At 42.1% G+C, this 18195-nt stretch overlaps 1 protein-coding gene across 1 annotated transcript in view; it reads left to right on the forward strand.

Annotated features, from left to right (window-relative positions):
- The window catches only part of EXOC4 (exocyst complex component 4), a 596962-nt gene that overhangs the window by 61298 nt on the left and 517469 nt on the right, over positions 1 to 18195 (forward strand). Inside the window, 2 exon segments of the mRNA XM_038412510.2 lie at positions 2888 to 3072; positions 5579 to 5688. Coding sequence (XP_038268438.1) covers positions 2888 to 3072; positions 5579 to 5688 — 295 coding nt within the window.

Consider the following 18195-nt stretch of genomic DNA (forward strand, 5'->3'; position numbering starts at 1 on the left):
CTCCGCTCTCATCCACGAGAGGGAGCAAATTTCACAGGTATGGACTTCTTGCGGAAGCAGAGAAGTCCAGTTTCTTCTTATACATTTCTCTATTAATGTAAAAGACCTCAATGGCTGAAGCTGCTTCAGGGCAATTCTGGATTTTGGGGTAAGTAAAGCAGGACATAGTTGGCTCATGAACTGTGTGTATCTGTTAATATTTATTACGGGATCAGACCTGAGCTTGGCTGCCTGCTTACTAAATCTCCTTGCTTTTCATTTTTAATATCTTGCTGACAGGTGCACTGTTAATTGAAATTCTATGTTGTAAGCAAATGTCTTCACTTATTTTACTAACAGCATCTTAGATTATTAAAAGAGAGATTTTAAAAATTCAGTCCCCTTCCATTTATGCTGTTTTATATTTGCATGTCTTTCAGCTTGGATATGAAAATCTATGGAATAAGTTTCACTTTTGTTGATAGTCACTTTCAGGTTTTTGGTTCTGTGATGTTTAGATTTCAAACATTACAAAGGCAATGTTATATCTCTAATTCAAAACAACTGCAGGAACATTTCTATTGGTCATAGATTTTATAAAAGCTTGGCTTTACAAAATGTCAATGCTGGGCCAAATGTAAATTGACAGTGTCCCTTTAATCTACTAGTTTGTCATTCCGAGAGGTTTGTGGTCAAATTCATTTTTAGGGCACAACTGAAAATTAGCTAGGGATCTCATTCTAGCGCACAACAGGTGTTAGCTGGTCACTCTTAAAATGCACTGGCAGAGTTTTGTGAGAGACGCTTGTCTGGTGCCTACCTATATTATGCCAGCTCAAGCCACTGCCTGTCACTGTATTAAAGTCTCAAAATGAGGAAAAACATTTTTTCATGCTGAAATTGTGTATGTATTAAACCAAAAAGATTTCAGAGCAGCAGCTGTGTTAGTCTGTATTCGCAAAAAGAAAAGGAGTACTTGTGGCACCTTAGAGACTAACAAATTTATTTGAGCATAAGCTTTCATGAGCTACAGCTCACTTCATCGGATGCATTCAGTGGAAAATACAGTGGGGAGATTTTATATACACACACAGAGAACATGAAACAATGGGTTTTATCATACACACTGTAAGGAGAGTGATCACTTAAGATGAGCCATCACCAGCAGGAAGGGGGGGAAGGAGGAAAACCTTTCATGGTGACAAGCTAGGTGGGCCATTTCCAGCAATTAACAAGAATGTTTGAGGAACAGTGGGGGGTGGGGTGGGGAGGAGAAATAACATGGGGAAATAGTTTTACTTTATGTAATGACTCATCCACTCCCAGTCTCTATTCAAGCCTAAGTTAATTGTATCCAGTTTGCAAATTAATTCCAATTCCGCAGTCTCTCGTTGGAGTCTGTTTTTGAAGTTTTTTTGTTGAAGAATAGCCACCCTCAGGTCTGTGATCGAGTGACCAGAGAGATTGAAGTGTTCTCCAACTGGTTTTTGAATGTTATAATTCTTGACGTCTGATTTGTATCCATTCATTCTTTTACGTAGAGACTGTCCAGTTTGGCCAATGTACATGGCAGAGGGGCATTGCTGGCACATGATGGCATATATCACATTGGTAGATGCGCAGGTGAACGAGCCTCTGATAGTGTGGCTGATGTGATTAGGCCCTATGATGGTGTCACCTGAATAGATATGTGGACAGAGTTGGCAACGGGTTTTGTTGCAAGGATAGGTTCCTGGGTTAGTGGTTCTGTTGTGTGATGTGTGGTTGCTGGTGAGTATTTGCTTCAGGTTGGGGGGCTGTTTGTAAGCAAGGACTCGCCTGTCTCCCAAGATCTGTGAGAGTGATAGGTCGTCCTTCAGGATAGGTTGTAGATCCTTGATGATGCGTTGGAGAGGTTTTAGTTGAGGGCTGAAGGTGATGGCTAGTGGCGTTCTGTTGTTTTCTTTGTTGGGCCTGTCCTGTAGTAGGTGACTTCTGGGTACTCTTCTGGCTCTGTCAGTCTGTTTCTTCACTTCAGCAGGTGGGTATTGTAGTTGTAAGAAAAGGAGTACTTGTGGCACCTTAGAGACTAACATATTTATCTGAAATAAATTTGTTAGTCTCTAAGGTGCCACAAGTACTCCTTTTCTTTTTACCAAAAAGATTAACCTCCTAGAAGATCTTGATAGCTCAGAGTACTTTCCCCAGTTCTCACCAGACACTGCCTGTGATTCCCATGTAAATCAGACTTGGTTGGTTTAACAGTTTGAATAGGAGACTGTGAGATTCAGGACTTCTGGGTTCCATTTTCTGCTGTGCTACTGAGTCATCACCTTGCATAAGTGAACTAAAATCTTTGTCTGTTTCCTCTGTCTGTAAAATGGGAACGGTGTGACTGCTCTTTGAAGTTTTGGGAGGTTTAATTGTGCAAGGTTGTGAGACTAAGTCACTATTAGGAGAGGAGAAAGCAGACTTAAGACCAACTATTCCAGCACAGAACTTTCAAAGCCTTATTACTTGCTAAACCTGTTTCAAGAAGCACTGTGCTCTGGTTTTGTTTAACAATGTTCAGAATAGATTCTCTTTCACACAAACATCTGATCAGAAGTTTGAAGGTGCTCGTGACATTGGTTTTGTTTGTATCTGTCAGTTTTATGAGTCTACTTGGTTTTTTAAGAACAAAATTAAAAATATATTTCTCTTATTTTGAATTTGTGTCTGCTTTAAACAACCTTCTGGACAGCACTCACTGTGGTGTTGATATATACCAGAAAGAACAGAGAGAGTCTCTCTTTGACCAGAGGAAAAATGGGTGTTGAGGATAGTGAGGAAGATTTAGGATTAGGAGAGTGGAGCCCACATTTAATATTTTAATAAAATTTAGGAACATGATGATAAATTTGTCATATTTATTTAATTTTCTTTCCAGGTATCAGCAGTGGACTCTTTAGAGGGTCCTCTTCTTCAGGTGGAGGGACTGAGTGATCTGAGGCTAGAGCTTCACAGTAAGAAGATGAACATGCACTTAGTCCTAATAGATGAATTGCACCGTCATCTGTACATCAAATCTACTAACCGTGTGGGACAACGGAACAAGGAGAAAGGGAAAATAAGGTTGGTTTCAGGTAGTGTTAACTCAGGACTTGGGAGTGGGAGGGTGGAGGAACCACTTTCTCCCTTGGTGAGTAGAAGACTTTCCAGAGAGAGTGCTGCTATCTTCTGCAAAATCTAATCTCTCATTGGGGTGAATATTTCTAGCTCCACGGGTTAAAAATAAAACCTTCCGATGATGGTCCCTTCTGACCTTAAAGTCTATGAATCTGTGCTGCCTCCTTGAGCCTGCAGACAGACTGCTCCACTGCCGCACCTCAGACATTCCCAAGGGCAGCCCAGTGAGGACAGGCCAGAGTGTTGTCAGTTTTCACTGCTGCTGTTTGTAACCCTGTGGGTAGCAATGACATTAGCGGTCAGGGCAGTTTCACTCTGCTACATGTGTAGGAATGCTATAAGCAGCAACAGAGGCAGGCAGCTAGAGTTGTTCAGTAGGGAGGAGAACACAAAAATAGAGGTTGTGGAGGGGTAGATTAGGATTTTCCCCATCCCTATGCAGTGTTCTGGTGGGGTGGTAAGGGTCAGAACAGCGAGAGAGAGCATGTTTTCCTCCTTACTTCCAGCAGTCTGAGGGGGGTAGAAAACTTCAAACTAATCATACAGCTTCTAGCTAGAAGTCATGAAATTTGAGGTTCTGAGCAGAGTCGACCGACAACAACTTGAGTGAGGTAACAGGTGGTAGCTTCGCACCTGGGTGTTGCTTCTGATCATTGGGACACCTCATTCACTTTAGTCCAACTATTTAATGCTCTTATTTGTCTTATCAGTATTTCTGTTTCAATCCCCGTGTATGGGGTGGGTGGGTGGGAAGAGATGGATGCGAAAAGCTAGAAAAGAGAAGTAAAGTATTGAGGAGTCGGGGGGAGAGGGTATTCTTCTGAATGAGAGAGTGAGAAAATAGAGTGTAGGGAAGCAAATAGGGAGGTAAGAGGGAATACAATGAAAACAACAGAGAGAAAAGATGCATTATGATTTATGTTGGAAAGAAAAAAGAATAGTGTAGTGAAGCCAGGAAGGGTAAGAAGGGTTAATCAAAAGAGAGGGGGCGCAGTCAGTTACATTAAACAAATTATTAAACAGAAAGTTGATTGAAGTTGAAATTCCTAAGCAGAAGGCTTGTTAATGAGTCATCATAGTCTCTTGCTCAATCACCCCATTAATTAAAAACAAACACAAAGCTTGCTGCCCCCAGATATACACTTGCTGATAAACAACAATCCTGTGTTCCTGCTGCAGGGACACTTATCTCTTTCTTGCTCTCTTTTCTTACATTTAACACACACACTCCTGTCATATCTCATCGCTGTTTGGGGCAGGGACAGTCTGTCATCTGATGATAGAAAAGCACCTAGCAGAGTTGGGCCTGATCCTGATTGAGGGCTCAGGATACTACTGCAATATAAATAATTGAATGTTGTTGTTAATTTCACTACAATGACTTGCACAACTTTTTAATTCCTTTGAATTGTGGGGGGTGTGGATTTTGGAGGAGGTTTTCACACAGGCAGCTAGGCCTTGAGTTAGTGTGTGTCGAGTAAGTGTTTCAACCCCTAAGGTAATGTAGCAAGCTCATTATAGGAGCATTCTTTGCTTTTCTTAATGTGATTTCTTGCTCGTGTTTCCCCTGCCTCGTTCAGCCTCTGGCCTTTCCTTATGTGGCTGGACAGCTTGACACATTCTTGACAGATAAATGTTAATTTATTGCAGAAAGTAATAAAGTACCTTTCTTTTTAGGTAATAGGCCTCATGGAAGAGGTGAATGTGTGTGTGTGCAGAGCTGCAATTTTGAAGAGGGGAGAGGGGCTAGGATTTTGTGGAGTGCGCTGGGAGGAGATTTCCATGCTGCTTAGAAGAAGGCATGGAAGTGGACCTTATCCCTTCTAGTAACGGTGCTGGTTGCCTCATTGGATGGTTAGGCTTCCAGATCATAATCAACTATTTAATGCCTATTGGCCATATTTTTGGCATGAATTCATTTTGTCAGTGCTGGAAGAAGATTCTTTACAATAACCAAGAAACTCCCTTGGTAGAACAATACATCAAAAGTCTTGAGGTCTCTGAAGAATGCACTTGAGAGCAGGGGGAATTTATTGAAGCGAAATCCAATTTGTTTAGGTCCTCATAGTGCAGCTACAGCCACATAGGCAGGTACAGATACATGTTAAATCAGTGAGACTTTGCAGGTGGGGGGGGGGCGCTATCTTTGTGGATCTAGTTGTGGGATCGGGGCCCTGGTTTCCTCTTATGCTTATCTTTTTAAATGGGCTTGCAATAGTAGTATCTCTTCTGTCTCATTGTTTCCTTGCACTTTCCCTTTCTGTTTGTATCCAGCTGTTCTCTCCTGTCTTATACTTAGATTGTAAACTTCTTAGGGCTGGGATTGTCCATGTTAATGTTTTTATAGTGCCTAGCACAATAGGATCATGATCTATGATTGGGGTCCCTTGGTGCTACAATAGTATGTTAATGTATTTGAAGCTGTTGGTTTGCTTTTCTTCCCCCTGCCCAGTTCACTTGTGAAGGATGCCTCTCCCATACCTCTTACTGACGTGACCAACTTGCCTACGCATTGGAAGTTCCTTGACGCCTCCCAGTTCAGCACTCCCGGGAGCTCTAGTGGTGAGTATGAATACCTGCATGTTTCATTTATAGATCTCCAAGTGCAATTGTAAAGGCTGGTAAATATCATTATCCCCATGTGTCATGGGGTGCTTACCCCACACAGTCATAAAAGTGGTTAACCAGGCCCTGCCCCAAAAGGGGCAATGGAGGTGAGTCCTGTGAGCCGTGCAGAAAGGCTGCAGGAAGCACAGCCAATCAGGGAGGAATTGCAGGGAGCAACCAATCAGGACCCGGTAGGCTCAGATAAAAGGGAGCTGCAGGGCAGGATACGGTTGTTACTGCTGGGAGCCCAGGGAGTAAGAACTGCGTCCCTGAAGGGCTGAGAGAACTGTAAGCACCTTGGACAGAGCAGTGGCTGGCTCCTGGTCCTGAGCAACTCTGAGTGTCCTGAGGTGAGGGTGAAGAAGGTGCTGGGGCCATGGAGAAAGGGGCCCAGGGTAGTAGAGCGGCACTGACAGAGGATTCTGAGGTTACAGAGGAGCAGCAGGAAGCTGGTATTTACAGGATCCCTGGGTTGGGGCCCAGAGTAGTGGGGCAGGCCTGGGGAGATGGCTGAACTGTTGGACAAGTACACTTCTCCCCCTCCCCGGCCTCCTGGAAGGGGGAAATACAGATGAGAGCCACAAAGAGGACGCTGCGGTTCTAGGAGCTAAGAGAGGAGCTGTAGGATGGAGCAGAGACAGAGTGATGGTGGGCAGACCGCAAAAGTGGGTGTTGGCCTCGAGCTAATCCCCACTACAACCAGGAGGAGGCGCCAGTTTGGCAAAGAGGGCTGCACCCTGTAACACCATTTCACAGATGAGGAACACTGAACCGCAGAGATGTCAAGTGACTTGCCCAAGGTCATAGAGAAAGTTGGTGGCAGAACCAGGAATAAAGTGCAGTCTGCTAACTACCATTCAGATATCCAGTACTAACATGGTTTAGCACGTTTCTTCCTGACTAGTCATCCATTTATCTATTTTTTTTCGTTCTCTGCTCAAATTAATTATATTTCATTCTATTTGCTGCTCCTGGTGTTGATTGTCTCTTTGATATACATACCTCTGGCCAGAAGGGAGACTTGTAGCTAATTCCCTTTTTGTCCAGACATCTCCTTACCTTATTTAATAGAGGATGCCAGGTACATAAAAGAGTGCAAATTTATTTTTCTGGGTTAGAGCTAAAAAACCAGAACACTTCTTCTAAAAGCTCTTGTGGAAACTGTTATCGCAGAGAAACCTCTGCCTATATGCATCATAGCTTTTCAGCATTTATTTCTCTATTTTTATTGTTGCTAGGGAAATTTTCATAATATATTTTGCAATTCCTTAGCAGTGAAAGTACTGCACAAAGGGTGAATTAAGCCTCCCAACAGCTGAGTGAGTTGTGTTGGCAGGGTTGTCCTTCTTTTGCAGAGGAGTATGCTGAGCTTAGAAAGAGGTGAAGTGCATGCCTCTCAGTGTGCTGCCCCGCTAAATGAGCGATGCAATATGGAGTACCCTTTCTTCACAGTGCATAAAACAGCTCCACTTTACACAAACTACAAAGGGAATTAAAAGTTAATAACGAGGTTAAGAAAAAAATTTTTCCTCCTTTTTCTTTTTTGTCGAATTTCGTCCTTCTCTCATTGCCATTAATTTTTTTCCTTTGATTCCTTTTTTCTTGTTTCTTATCTCTCCTTTATTTTCTGTTCCTCTTTTTCCTCACATTTGTCTCATGGTCCCTTTGTTTAACTTGATGGGTTTTCATTTCTCCTACATAGCACACTTCTTCAGCGCTGGTTGTTTGCTATAGAGACCGGCTCTTCATGGAGAGAATGACTGTGTCTGTATTGCTGTTTAGGAGGGGGATGTGGGAAGAGCTTTCATTAGTGGCATCTGAGCACCAGTTGATGGATTTTTCTCCCCCATGATCTCTTGCTGAGGTCTCGCCACAGAATCTGACTTGGTGGCTTCAATGCTGGAATATAGGAGCCACCCAAAAGTAACGGAAAATCTGGTCATTCCTGAATTTTCTATCATTGTTGAAAGGACTGGTTCAGTGACTTGCCCAAGGTCACATGACAAGTAAGTGGAAGAAGTGGGAAAATGTCCCCTTATATAAACACTAGCCTGTACTCTCTTTAGTACCTATTTGTATAGTTCATCTGTTTCTGCTGCTTATTCCCCACCTGAAATCCTAATCTTCTGTCTGTGCAATAACAATGACTGTAGTTGTTGTGGAGCTGATAGTGATGTCTCGGAGGATTCTGACTTCAATGGGGACTAAGCAGAAGGAGAAGATGGATCTATTTAATAAACATTAAAACCATCTCTGTGTGAATATGCTCAGCAAGAATAAGATCAAGCGAGAAAAATAGCAGGTATATCAGCAAAACAGCTTCTAAATTATACTAAGCCCTTCTAATTCTTCTCACCTTCAGAGCATTGCATAAACTAAGTGATGTCCATCGCATCTTGTGCAGGAGGTAAGCACTCATTACTGTACAAGATTGGCCAGCAGATCATGCCCAGTCCTATCAAATGCAGACCTGGCCACAGTGATGAATACGTTTTAAGTCTGAGGCTGGACTACTGCAATTCTTTTTGTTTAGGAAGGAAGTCCATTTCCTGATGAGGTGCCAGCTTGTTCAGAATACCTGACTGCTCACCAACAGCCCCTAAGAACACTTGACCTCAGTATGCCGCTTTCTTTATTGGATCCACATTAACCGGAGAGTGTCCAGTTCAAGGTCACTGTCCTGACTTTGTAATATTAAATTCCTATGTGGAATTGGCTGTGTGTCCCTGTGACACCATGCTTCCCACTAGAATTGACTCCCACAACAGCTGCATTGCATGGGAGCAATGACTGTGTCAACTAACAAGGGCAGGTTCATGACTGTGAGAGACAGAACTTTCTCAGGGATCAGATCCAGAGTATGGAATTCTCTGCGGGAAGAAATAAGAATGACCAATACTTTTCCCACACTTGGATCCAAGAGTAAAATCTTCCTCTTTGCCCAGGCTTTCCCAAATATTATTATTATTTTTATTATTTATTTATTTGTATTATCATAGCACCTAGGAGCTCCATTCATGGATCACAACCTCATTGTGCTAGGCACTGTACAACAGAACCAAAAAATATTTCTTGCCCCAAAGAGATTACACTCGAAGTATGAAATGAGATACAACAGATGGATACAGACAGATGGGAGAGTACAAGGAAATAATGAGATCGTATTGGTCAGCATGTTAGGCAGTGGTCTCAGCATACCAGCAGCCTAACCGTTGTTAAGGTTTTGTAGGCCTTATGGCAAAGGAGAGTGTTTGGGGGCAGATTTGAAGGAGGATAATATTTACAGGTAGCTCCTGCTGAGCGGAAAGGGGAAGAAAGCACAAAGGTATTTGTTTGAAAATGTAACAAGTGGGCACTGGAGACTGGCCTCATGGGCTAATCAGAGACAGGAGTCAACTGATACTGAGTGAGAGATGACAGGTAAGGTGGGGACAGGCCATGATGGGTCTTGAATGTGAAGACAGCAGCTTATGTTTGATATGATAGAGAAGAGGGAACCAGTAAAGAGATACAAAGAGAGGGGTGATATGGTCAAAGTGACAGGCTAGGAAAATGATCTTTGCAGTAGCATTGTGAAAGGTTATGAGTGGGACAGGATTTGTCAAGGCCAGAGAAAAGGGATGTCGCAGTAATTGAAATATGAGATGATGAGAGCCTGGATGCGAGTTTTAGCTGTGTGGATGGGTAGGAAAGGCTGTATCTTAGAGAAGTTATGTAGAAAGGATCTGCAAGACTTAGACATAGCCTGGATGTAAAGACCTAGAGAGAGGTCTGAGTTGACACCCAGGTTCTGGGCTTGCATGACAAGATGACAGTGTTGTCCACAGTGATTGAGAAAGGTGGTAGTGGGGAGGGTTTGAGGAGGAAGATTGAGCTCTGTTTTAGCGATGTTGAGCTTGAGCTGATGGCGAGATGTCTATGAAAAGAAATGAGAGAGAGAGAGACTGGGAAGATGCTATTTTTCAGGCAGCAAGTAGGGAGTTACACAGCTCGTTTGCCAAGATGTTTTGCTAGAAAGGTAAATGAAGGGGGTTAAGTAGGCAGCAGCTGACTTTACAAAGTCTCTCTAAGGGCATGTGGCAGCAGCAGTCTGTCTTTCGCTGCCAGAGGTGGAGCTAACTGGACTGAGTGGCACTTGCCAAAGCTCGCAAGGAAAGATTAAGGTTTAGGTAAGAGGAAATACTAATGTAGGCATTTATTGTTTTAACCCTTGTGTCTGAATGCTATGTACCTTTGGGTGCATAAATAGTGTTTTTTGAGTCACTGCCATTTGAGTCACTTTAATCAATTGCTAGTCACAGGCTCCAGGAGGGAAAGGGCTTCTGGGTGTTGAACACAATTGGGCCTCCCATATTATGTTTGATAAATGGGGGATGCAGCCAAGCAATCCAGACCAGGAGTGATTAAACTGCAGGGTTCCACCCAGAGAGTGGTGAAGTTAGGGAAACCAAGAGGGACATAAAGTGGTCTAAATTGCAGCTTGCACTGTAACCATGACAGATGCCTACACCTTTTTTTTATATAAATATGTACTTTTATTTTTGTACAGTAACATAAAGTAGCATTATTTCATATACCACTTCCAGGTAAAAGAGTTAAGTTCAGGATTTGCTCATCTAGACCATTCAGGCATTTTTCCTTACACAAACCTTGAAAATGTTTTCAGCTGAAACGATTATTCCTATTAGTTTTTGTGTGTGTCCTGTAGCCCCCATAATGTTCTAGGTGCTGTTCACACATACAGTAAGACAAGCCAATATGTCAATAAGGAATTTGATAGCCTGATCCTCTGTATAAATCAGTATAACTCCATTAACTTTAATGAAGCTATGCTGATTTACACCAGTTGAAGATCTAGCCATCCAACTCCTTGTTTTCCTGATATTGTTTATAGTTACTGTTCATGCCAAAAAGGTCAGGAGATCCTTGTGACAGAGGTGGAAATTTCCTCCAATATCCTTGAAAAACCTCATTGAATTTAGTTTAAGTATCTTTGGAGTCCATTGTATTAATTGCAGAGCATATGTATTATTGTGGGCCTGGATGATCAAAGGGACTATATTGAGCAATGCAGCAGAGGAGAACGGTCTTTTGGGACAATAAGTGTGAAATGGACACCTCCTTTCCTCCCCCCCCCCCGGTTTATGCAAAAACACACCTTTTTGAAGCTACGCCATACAGAAAGGACAATTGTCTAATGATTACCTGTTCCTGAAATTTGAAGATCAAAGGTCCAGGCTGTATAAAGGAAAGACTAACCCATGCACCTGGTGGTTTGTTCTGAGCTAAAGCTGTTCTGAACTTGTAACCGCAGAAAACCCTGTTGGTGCATTTTAAGGACTGACTTCTACTTGAGCTTCTGCTGGAGGTGTGGCTGGGTGATCTCTGGTAAACTTATAAGCATATGTGTAGGTTCTTTTATTGTTTTTAACATGTTTTCTTTGTAATGCTTTCACCTTAAGAATAGATGTGCTTTCTTACCACTATTTGGTACCTTGTAACTGTGGACAATTACGCTGCTTATAGTCTCCCTCATGAGAGAGCAAACCACAGACACTGGCCTTTTTAGGTAGGCTGACTTGCTGGGGATAATACAGTGGAGGATGGGAACTGTGTAGCTTGGAAGAACCCTGAACAGGAGTGGGAGAGAGGATGTCTGGGAGCCAGAAAAATGGGTGCCCTTACTGGGCCATGGAGGAGACAGTTGTCCTGAATTGTGACAGTCCTCTTTCCTAGTCTTGTCTCTTACATTGTCCCATTCTGCAGGTTGCTGAGTGAGCATCCCTCTGACTTTACAAGATAGTGTGCTTTGGAGCAGCTCTTATATAGGTATAATCAGGCATATACGATCCATGTGAAATATACATACAAGTTTGGTTAGGACACAATGACTCCGTGTTCAGAGCATTTTGTTTAAAGGTATCTCCGGTGGGTGGCCTTTTAGAGTAAGCAGAAAATCTAAAACCCTAGTGTATATGGTAGAAATTATTTTTGCCTTCACCTATTTAAGGTCTTTTCCCTTTTATTGATGAAACAAAAAGCGGCCATACATATTAATGCGCAAAATTATAAAACACTGTGTCACTTGAGCTGTGGCAGGATTTTGTATCCCTTTCTCCATTTGCCGCTCAAGAGAGGTGTTAGCTTGCGCTGTAGAATCTTTACAGGAAAATTAAAGCTGCTCTTAAACTTAAACAAAATCTGCAATGATTTTTATCTGAGCTTAGTAGACATTTCACTGCAGCAGTAACTATTTAGTCATCTTCTTGCCTTTAGAGTTTAGAGAAATAAATTTAATTTGAAATGATTTTTCTCTGCCAGTGCTCAGTATTTTGTAGTGTATTTATAGGGGCTTCTCAGCTGCGCCTGGGGGGAGGGATAGCTCAGTGGTTTGAGCATTGGCCTGCTAAACCCAGGGTTGTGAGTTCAATCCTTGAGGGGGCCATTTAGGGATCTGGGGCAAAAATTGGGGATTGTGCCTGCTTTGAGCAGGGGTTGGACTAGATGATCTCCTGAGGTCCCTTCCAACCCTGATATTCTATGATTCTATGATTCTTTCTGGAACTATAAAGTGCGCTCACGTACTGTCTGAGCAATTCCTAGTGCTTTACTCAAACACTTCATGAGGGCACTTTATAGAATTCCAGTAAGAAACAAGCTGGAAGCCTTTATGTCTTTCTGCTGTACTGTGGAATGATATTATATGATTAGTGATGTGTAAATCTTATGGCAAATGGGGTGAATAATGTAATCAAATGACACACTCACCCCAAATATAATAATAAATAAATTCCTCAATAGGAATAATACTGTAATTTCTAAAATTAAGTCAGTCACTGGCTGTATACCCTGATTGAGCAAGGTACTTTAAGGACGAGTAGTCTTGTTGAGCTTAATAGTGGTACTTGTGTGTTTAAAGTTAGACATGTGTTTTTAAAATATCTTGCTGAATAAGGGTCTTAAAAATGCAATTTTGCCTTGAAAAGTGACTGAAAAATGTCAGAGGGTTTTCCTGTTTATTGGCTATCAATTACTTCTAATTTAAAGCTGCTCAGTTAAGTTAAACGGTGTGTGTTTTACTTGCCAGCGTTGCAGTCTCACCATGAGATCTAAGTCAAGCATGATTCTTTCCTAATGCATTATCATCGATAATAAAGATTCAGCAGACTAAATGATCCTCACAATTACATTTGGATTGCCCCAAATGCCTTTGTTACAGCTACACAAATGCAAGGGAGGGCTTACTTTGAAGGCAGTGGGTTCCACACTCCACAGGTGCAACTGGGAAGACAGTGTGACTTGCAGAACTTTTTTCCCCCCTTCATGAAGGTAATTTATAGATTATAAGGCCAGAAGGGACCACTGTGATTGTCTAGTTTGACCTCCTGTATAGTACAGGTTTGTAGAACTTCCCCAAAATAATTCCTAGACTAGATCTTTTAGAAAAACATCCTGTCTTTATTTAACAATTATCACTGACAGAGAATCCACCATGACCCCTGGTAAATTGTTCCAATGGTTAATTACTCTCACTGTTAAATGTATTCCTTTATTTCCATGATGCATAAACAGGTACAAAAAAAATCCACTCTGATTTTTCAGATCCAAGGATGAGTTTGCAGAGCTGGGACGTATAAAAAGAAACCCTTTATTTTACTTTATATTTTCTCAGTTTACAGGTAATTGTGATACAAGAAACGCGGAAGCCCATGTTGCCAGCTTTATAGTCCTTCTTAGTACCGAACCGTACTTTAAACTGACAGCACCAGCTGATTGTTCATATCAGGCTGATAGCTTGAGTTTTGAAGCATGTAATGTTTTCACACTTTTTTGTGTGTACTTAGTATTTTTTGTGTGAGAGAAGTCAAAAGATCCAAATACCTGAAACCAGTGGGCTTGCTTCTGTAATATAAGCAATATAATTTCATCCAGTTTCTCCTTTATTGAGCCCAAAAACTTGTTTGACTAAAGCTTATCTTCCAGAAAGGCACTTGATTTGAAGACTTCAGGTTCTCACACCAGTGCAAATGAGGAGTAACTTCACTGAAATTAATGGAGTTAAATTGGCATAAGTCATCTTAGAATCAGTGCTTATAATGCCATGTTGAGGAGGACAACCTTCTCAGATCAAAATGCTTGTTTCCCAAATCTAGAAAAGTCATGGAATTGTGGGTAGAACTGTGTGAAAACCATTGCTTTAGACAGGCTGACATCCTCCTGGCATTTTTTCCAGGGTATTGATCCCTCGTATGTTTTGATATTGGAGTGAGAAGGGAGGCAGATTAGAAAATGACTGAAGCTTGTATAAAATCATTTTTTATGACTACCACATGGGCCAAAATAGAAATTGAACAATGGAAATTATGCAGGTGAAGGCTTTCCAAGTAATCTCAAACTAGGCCTTTGGGGCCCTATGAACTTGCATTCTTTTTGTCAAAAAGGGTTAAAGGAAGAGGGATATAATCTGGAAAGACATAATGTATGGAAAGTAGTACATAAAATTTTACTAGCTGCCCATAAAAGCATGCATCTAAGGAAATATACCATAATAAATAGCAGCAAAATTTGACTAGTCATAGGAATGAAAAACAAGACCCAAGAGTCTGTTTCTTAGCTACTGTATGTGGATGAGTTATCCCCAGTGGTTTTGCTGGGGATTGGATTGGATTTGGGTGAGTAAAGTGCCTCTTGTAGCAGTTTTCTTTCTTGTGAGGTGGTGGAATCATACAAATTAGGTGCCATCTATTAGGACAGATGTTTTTATAGAAGATCGTCAGATTGGAGATGCACCAGGGAATTTGCTGCCCAAATAAGTATGGGAGGTATTAATTATGGTGTGAATGATTCAACTTTCTGTTGCTTTAAATCAAACATTGTTTTTGATAAGCGGATAATTGTGCATTTTCATGTTTGTTTCCTATGATGTAGATTTATGAAAATGACTTCCCGTTTTACTGAAGAACATAAGAACAGCCATACTGGCCCAGTATCCTGCCTCTGAAAGTGTCCAGTGCCAGATGCTTCAGAGGCCATGGACAGAACAGGGCAATTTTGAGTGATCTATCCCCTGTCGTCTTGTCCCAGCTTTCTGACAGTTGGAGATATAGGGACATCTGGGACATGGCATTATGCTCCTGATCATCTTGGCTAATAGCCATTGATGGACCTATTCTCCATGAACTTATCCAGTTCTTTTTTGAACTCAGTTATATTTTTGGGCTTTACAACATCCCCTGGCATTGAGTTCCACATGTTGACTGTGCATTGAGTGAAGAAGTACTTCCTTATGTTTGTTTTTGAACTTGTTACCTGTTAATTTCATAGGTTTACCCCCTAATTCTTGTGTTATGTGAAGGGGTAAATAAAGCTTTTCACTTTATCCACACCATTCATGATTTTATAGATCTCTATCATATCCCCTTCAGTCATCTGTTTTCCAAGCTGAACAGTCCCAGTCTTTTTAATCTCTCCTCATATGGAAGCTGTTCCATGCCCTTAATCATTTGTGTTGACCTTCTTCACACTTTTTGCAGTTCTAATCTATCTTTTTTGAGATGGGGTGACTAGAACTGCACTTAGTATTCAAGTTATGGGCGTACCATACATTTATATAATGGCATTATATTTTTGGTTTTGTTATCTGTCCCTTTCCTAATGGTTCCTAACATTGTTTGCTTTTTTGACTGCCACTGTATATCGAGTTAATATTTTCAGAGAACTATGCACAATGACTCCAAGATCTTTCTTGAGTGGTAACGGCAAATTTAGATTGCATCATTTTGTATGTATAGTTGCAATCATGTTTTCCAATGTGTATAATTTTGCACTAACATTACACTTCATTGCCATTTTGTTGCCCAGTCACCTAGTTTTGTGAGATCCCTTTGTAACTCTTTGCATTCAGCTTTGTACTTAATTGTCTTGAGTAATTTTGTGTCATCTGCAAATTTTGCCAAGTCACAGTATACCCCCTTTTCTAGATCATTTACTGGTCCCAGTACAGATCTTTGGGCGACCTTTCTCCATTGAGAAAACTGACAGTTTATTCCTGACCTTCGTTTCCTATCTTTTAAGCATGAGAGGATTTTCCCTCTTATCCCATGACTGCTTAGTTTGCTTAAGAGCTTTTGATGAGGGATCTTGTCACAGGCTTTTTGAAAGTCCAAGTACACTTATAAAAGCTGTGTTGACTCTTCTTCATCGTATCATATCCATCTATGTGTCTGATAATTCTGTTCTTTACTGTAGTTTCAGTTATTTTGCCTGGTACTGAAGTTAGGTTTACTGGCCTGTAATTGCCAGGATCGCCTCCAGAGCCTTTTAAAAAAAAATGGCATTACATTATGTGATAGACCCAGGCCAGTTGGGTACAGCAGAGTAGTAGAAGGCAGATATACTGGCCATTGGATAAGCAGTTTTCTGTTCCCTGACTGACCAGAGCAGGGGCTGCTCCAGGCTAGCGTGGACACATGACTCCAATTATCCTGCAAAGAGTCAGGTGAGGCCATTAAGCTAATGTGAACACCTGACTCTAATTAAGGCCCCTCGATACTATAAAAATGCTCGCTCCAGTCAGGCCGAGGAGAGCCAGGGAGCCAGAGGAGATGAAGTGTAAAATAAAATAAAGTGTAAATAAAAATATTGCTCGGGCATGTAGGAAAGATATCAGGAGGGCCAAATCGCACCTGGAGCTGCAGCTAGCAAGAGATGTCAAGAGTAACAAGAAGGGTTTCTTCAGGTATGTTGGCAACAAGAAGAAAGCCAAGGAAAGTGTGGGCCCCTTACTGAATGAGGGAGGCAAGCTAGTGACAGAGGATGTGGAAAAAGCTAATGTACTCAATGCTTTTTTTGCCTCTGTTTTCACTAACAAGGTCAGCTCCCAGACTGCTGTGCTGGGCATCACAAAATGGGGAAGAGATGGCCAGCCCTCTGTAGAGATAGAGGTGGTTAGGGACTATTTAGAAAAGCTGGACGTGCACAAGTCCATGGGACCGGACGAATTGCATCCGAGAGTGCTGAAGGAATTGGCGGCTGTGATTGCAGAGCCCTTGGCCATTATCTTTGAAAACTCGTGGCGAACGGGGGAAGTCCCGGATGACTGGAAAAAGGCTAATGTAGTGCCCATCTTTAAAAAAGGGAAGAAGGAGGATCCTGGGAACTACAGGCCAGTCAGCCTCACCTCAGTCCCTGGAAAAATCATGGAGCAGGTCCTCAAAGAATCAATCCTGAAGCACTTAGAGGAGAGGAAAGTGATCAGGAACAGTCAGCATGGATTCACCAAGGGAAGGTCATGCCTGACTAATCTAATCGCCTTTTATGATGAGATTACTGGTTCTGTGGATGAAGGGAAAGCAGTGGATGTATTGTTTCTTGACTTTAGCAAAGCTTTTGACACGGTCTCCCACAGCATTCTTGTCAGCAAGTTAAGGAAGTATGGGCTGGATGAATGCACTATAAGGTGGGTAGAAAGCTGGCTAGATTGTCGGGCTCAACGGGTAGTGATCAATGGCTCCATGTCTAGTTGGCAGCCGGTGTCAAGTGGAGTGCCCCAGGGGTTGGTCCTGGGGCCCGTTTTGTTCAATATCTTCATAAATGATCTGGAGGATGGTGTGGATTGCACTCTCAGCAAATTTGCGGATGATACTAAACTGGGAGGAGTGGTAGATACGCTGGAGGGGAGGGATAGGATACAGAAGGACCTAGACAAATTGGAAGATTGGGCCAAAAGAAATCTAATGAGGTTCAATAAGGATAAGTGCAGGGTCCTGCACTTAGGATGGAAGAATCCAATGCACCGCTACAGACTAGGGACCGAATGGCTCGGCAGCAGTTCTGCGGAAAAGGACCTAGGGGTGACAGTGGACGAGAAGCTGGATATGAGTCAGCAGTGTGCCCTTGTTGCCAAGAAGGCCAATGGCATTTTGGGATGTATAAGTAGGGGCATAGCGAGCAGATCGAGGGACGTGATCGTTCCCCTCTATTCGACACTGGTGAGGCCTCATCTGGAGTACTGTGTCCAGTTTTGGGCCCCACACTACAAGAAGGATGTGGATAAATTGGAAAGAGTACAGCGAAGGGCAACAAAAATGATTAGGGGTCTAGAGCACATGACTTATGAGGAGAGGCTGAGGGAGCTGGGATTGTTTAGTCTGCAGAAGAGAAGAATGAGGGGGGATTTGATAGCTGCTTTCAACTACCTGAAAGGGGGTTTCAAAGAGGATGGCTCTAGACTGTTCTCAATGGTAGCAGATGACAGAACGAGGAGTAATGGTCTCAAGTTGCAATGGGGGAGGTTTAGATTGGATATTAGGAAAAACTTTTTCACTAAGAGGGTGGTGAAACACTGGAATGCGTTACCTAGGGAGGTGGTAGAATCTCCTTCCTTAGAGGTTTTTAAGGTCAGGCTTGACAAAGCCCTGGCTAGGATGATTTAACTGGGACTTGGTCCTGCTTTGAGCAGGG

Source organism: Dermochelys coriacea, chromosome 1 (genome assembly GCF_009764565.3).
Source record: "Dermochelys coriacea isolate rDerCor1 chromosome 1, rDerCor1.pri.v4, whole genome shotgun sequence".
NCBI classification, from domain to species: Eukaryota; Metazoa; Chordata; order Testudines; family Dermochelyidae; genus Dermochelys; species Dermochelys coriacea.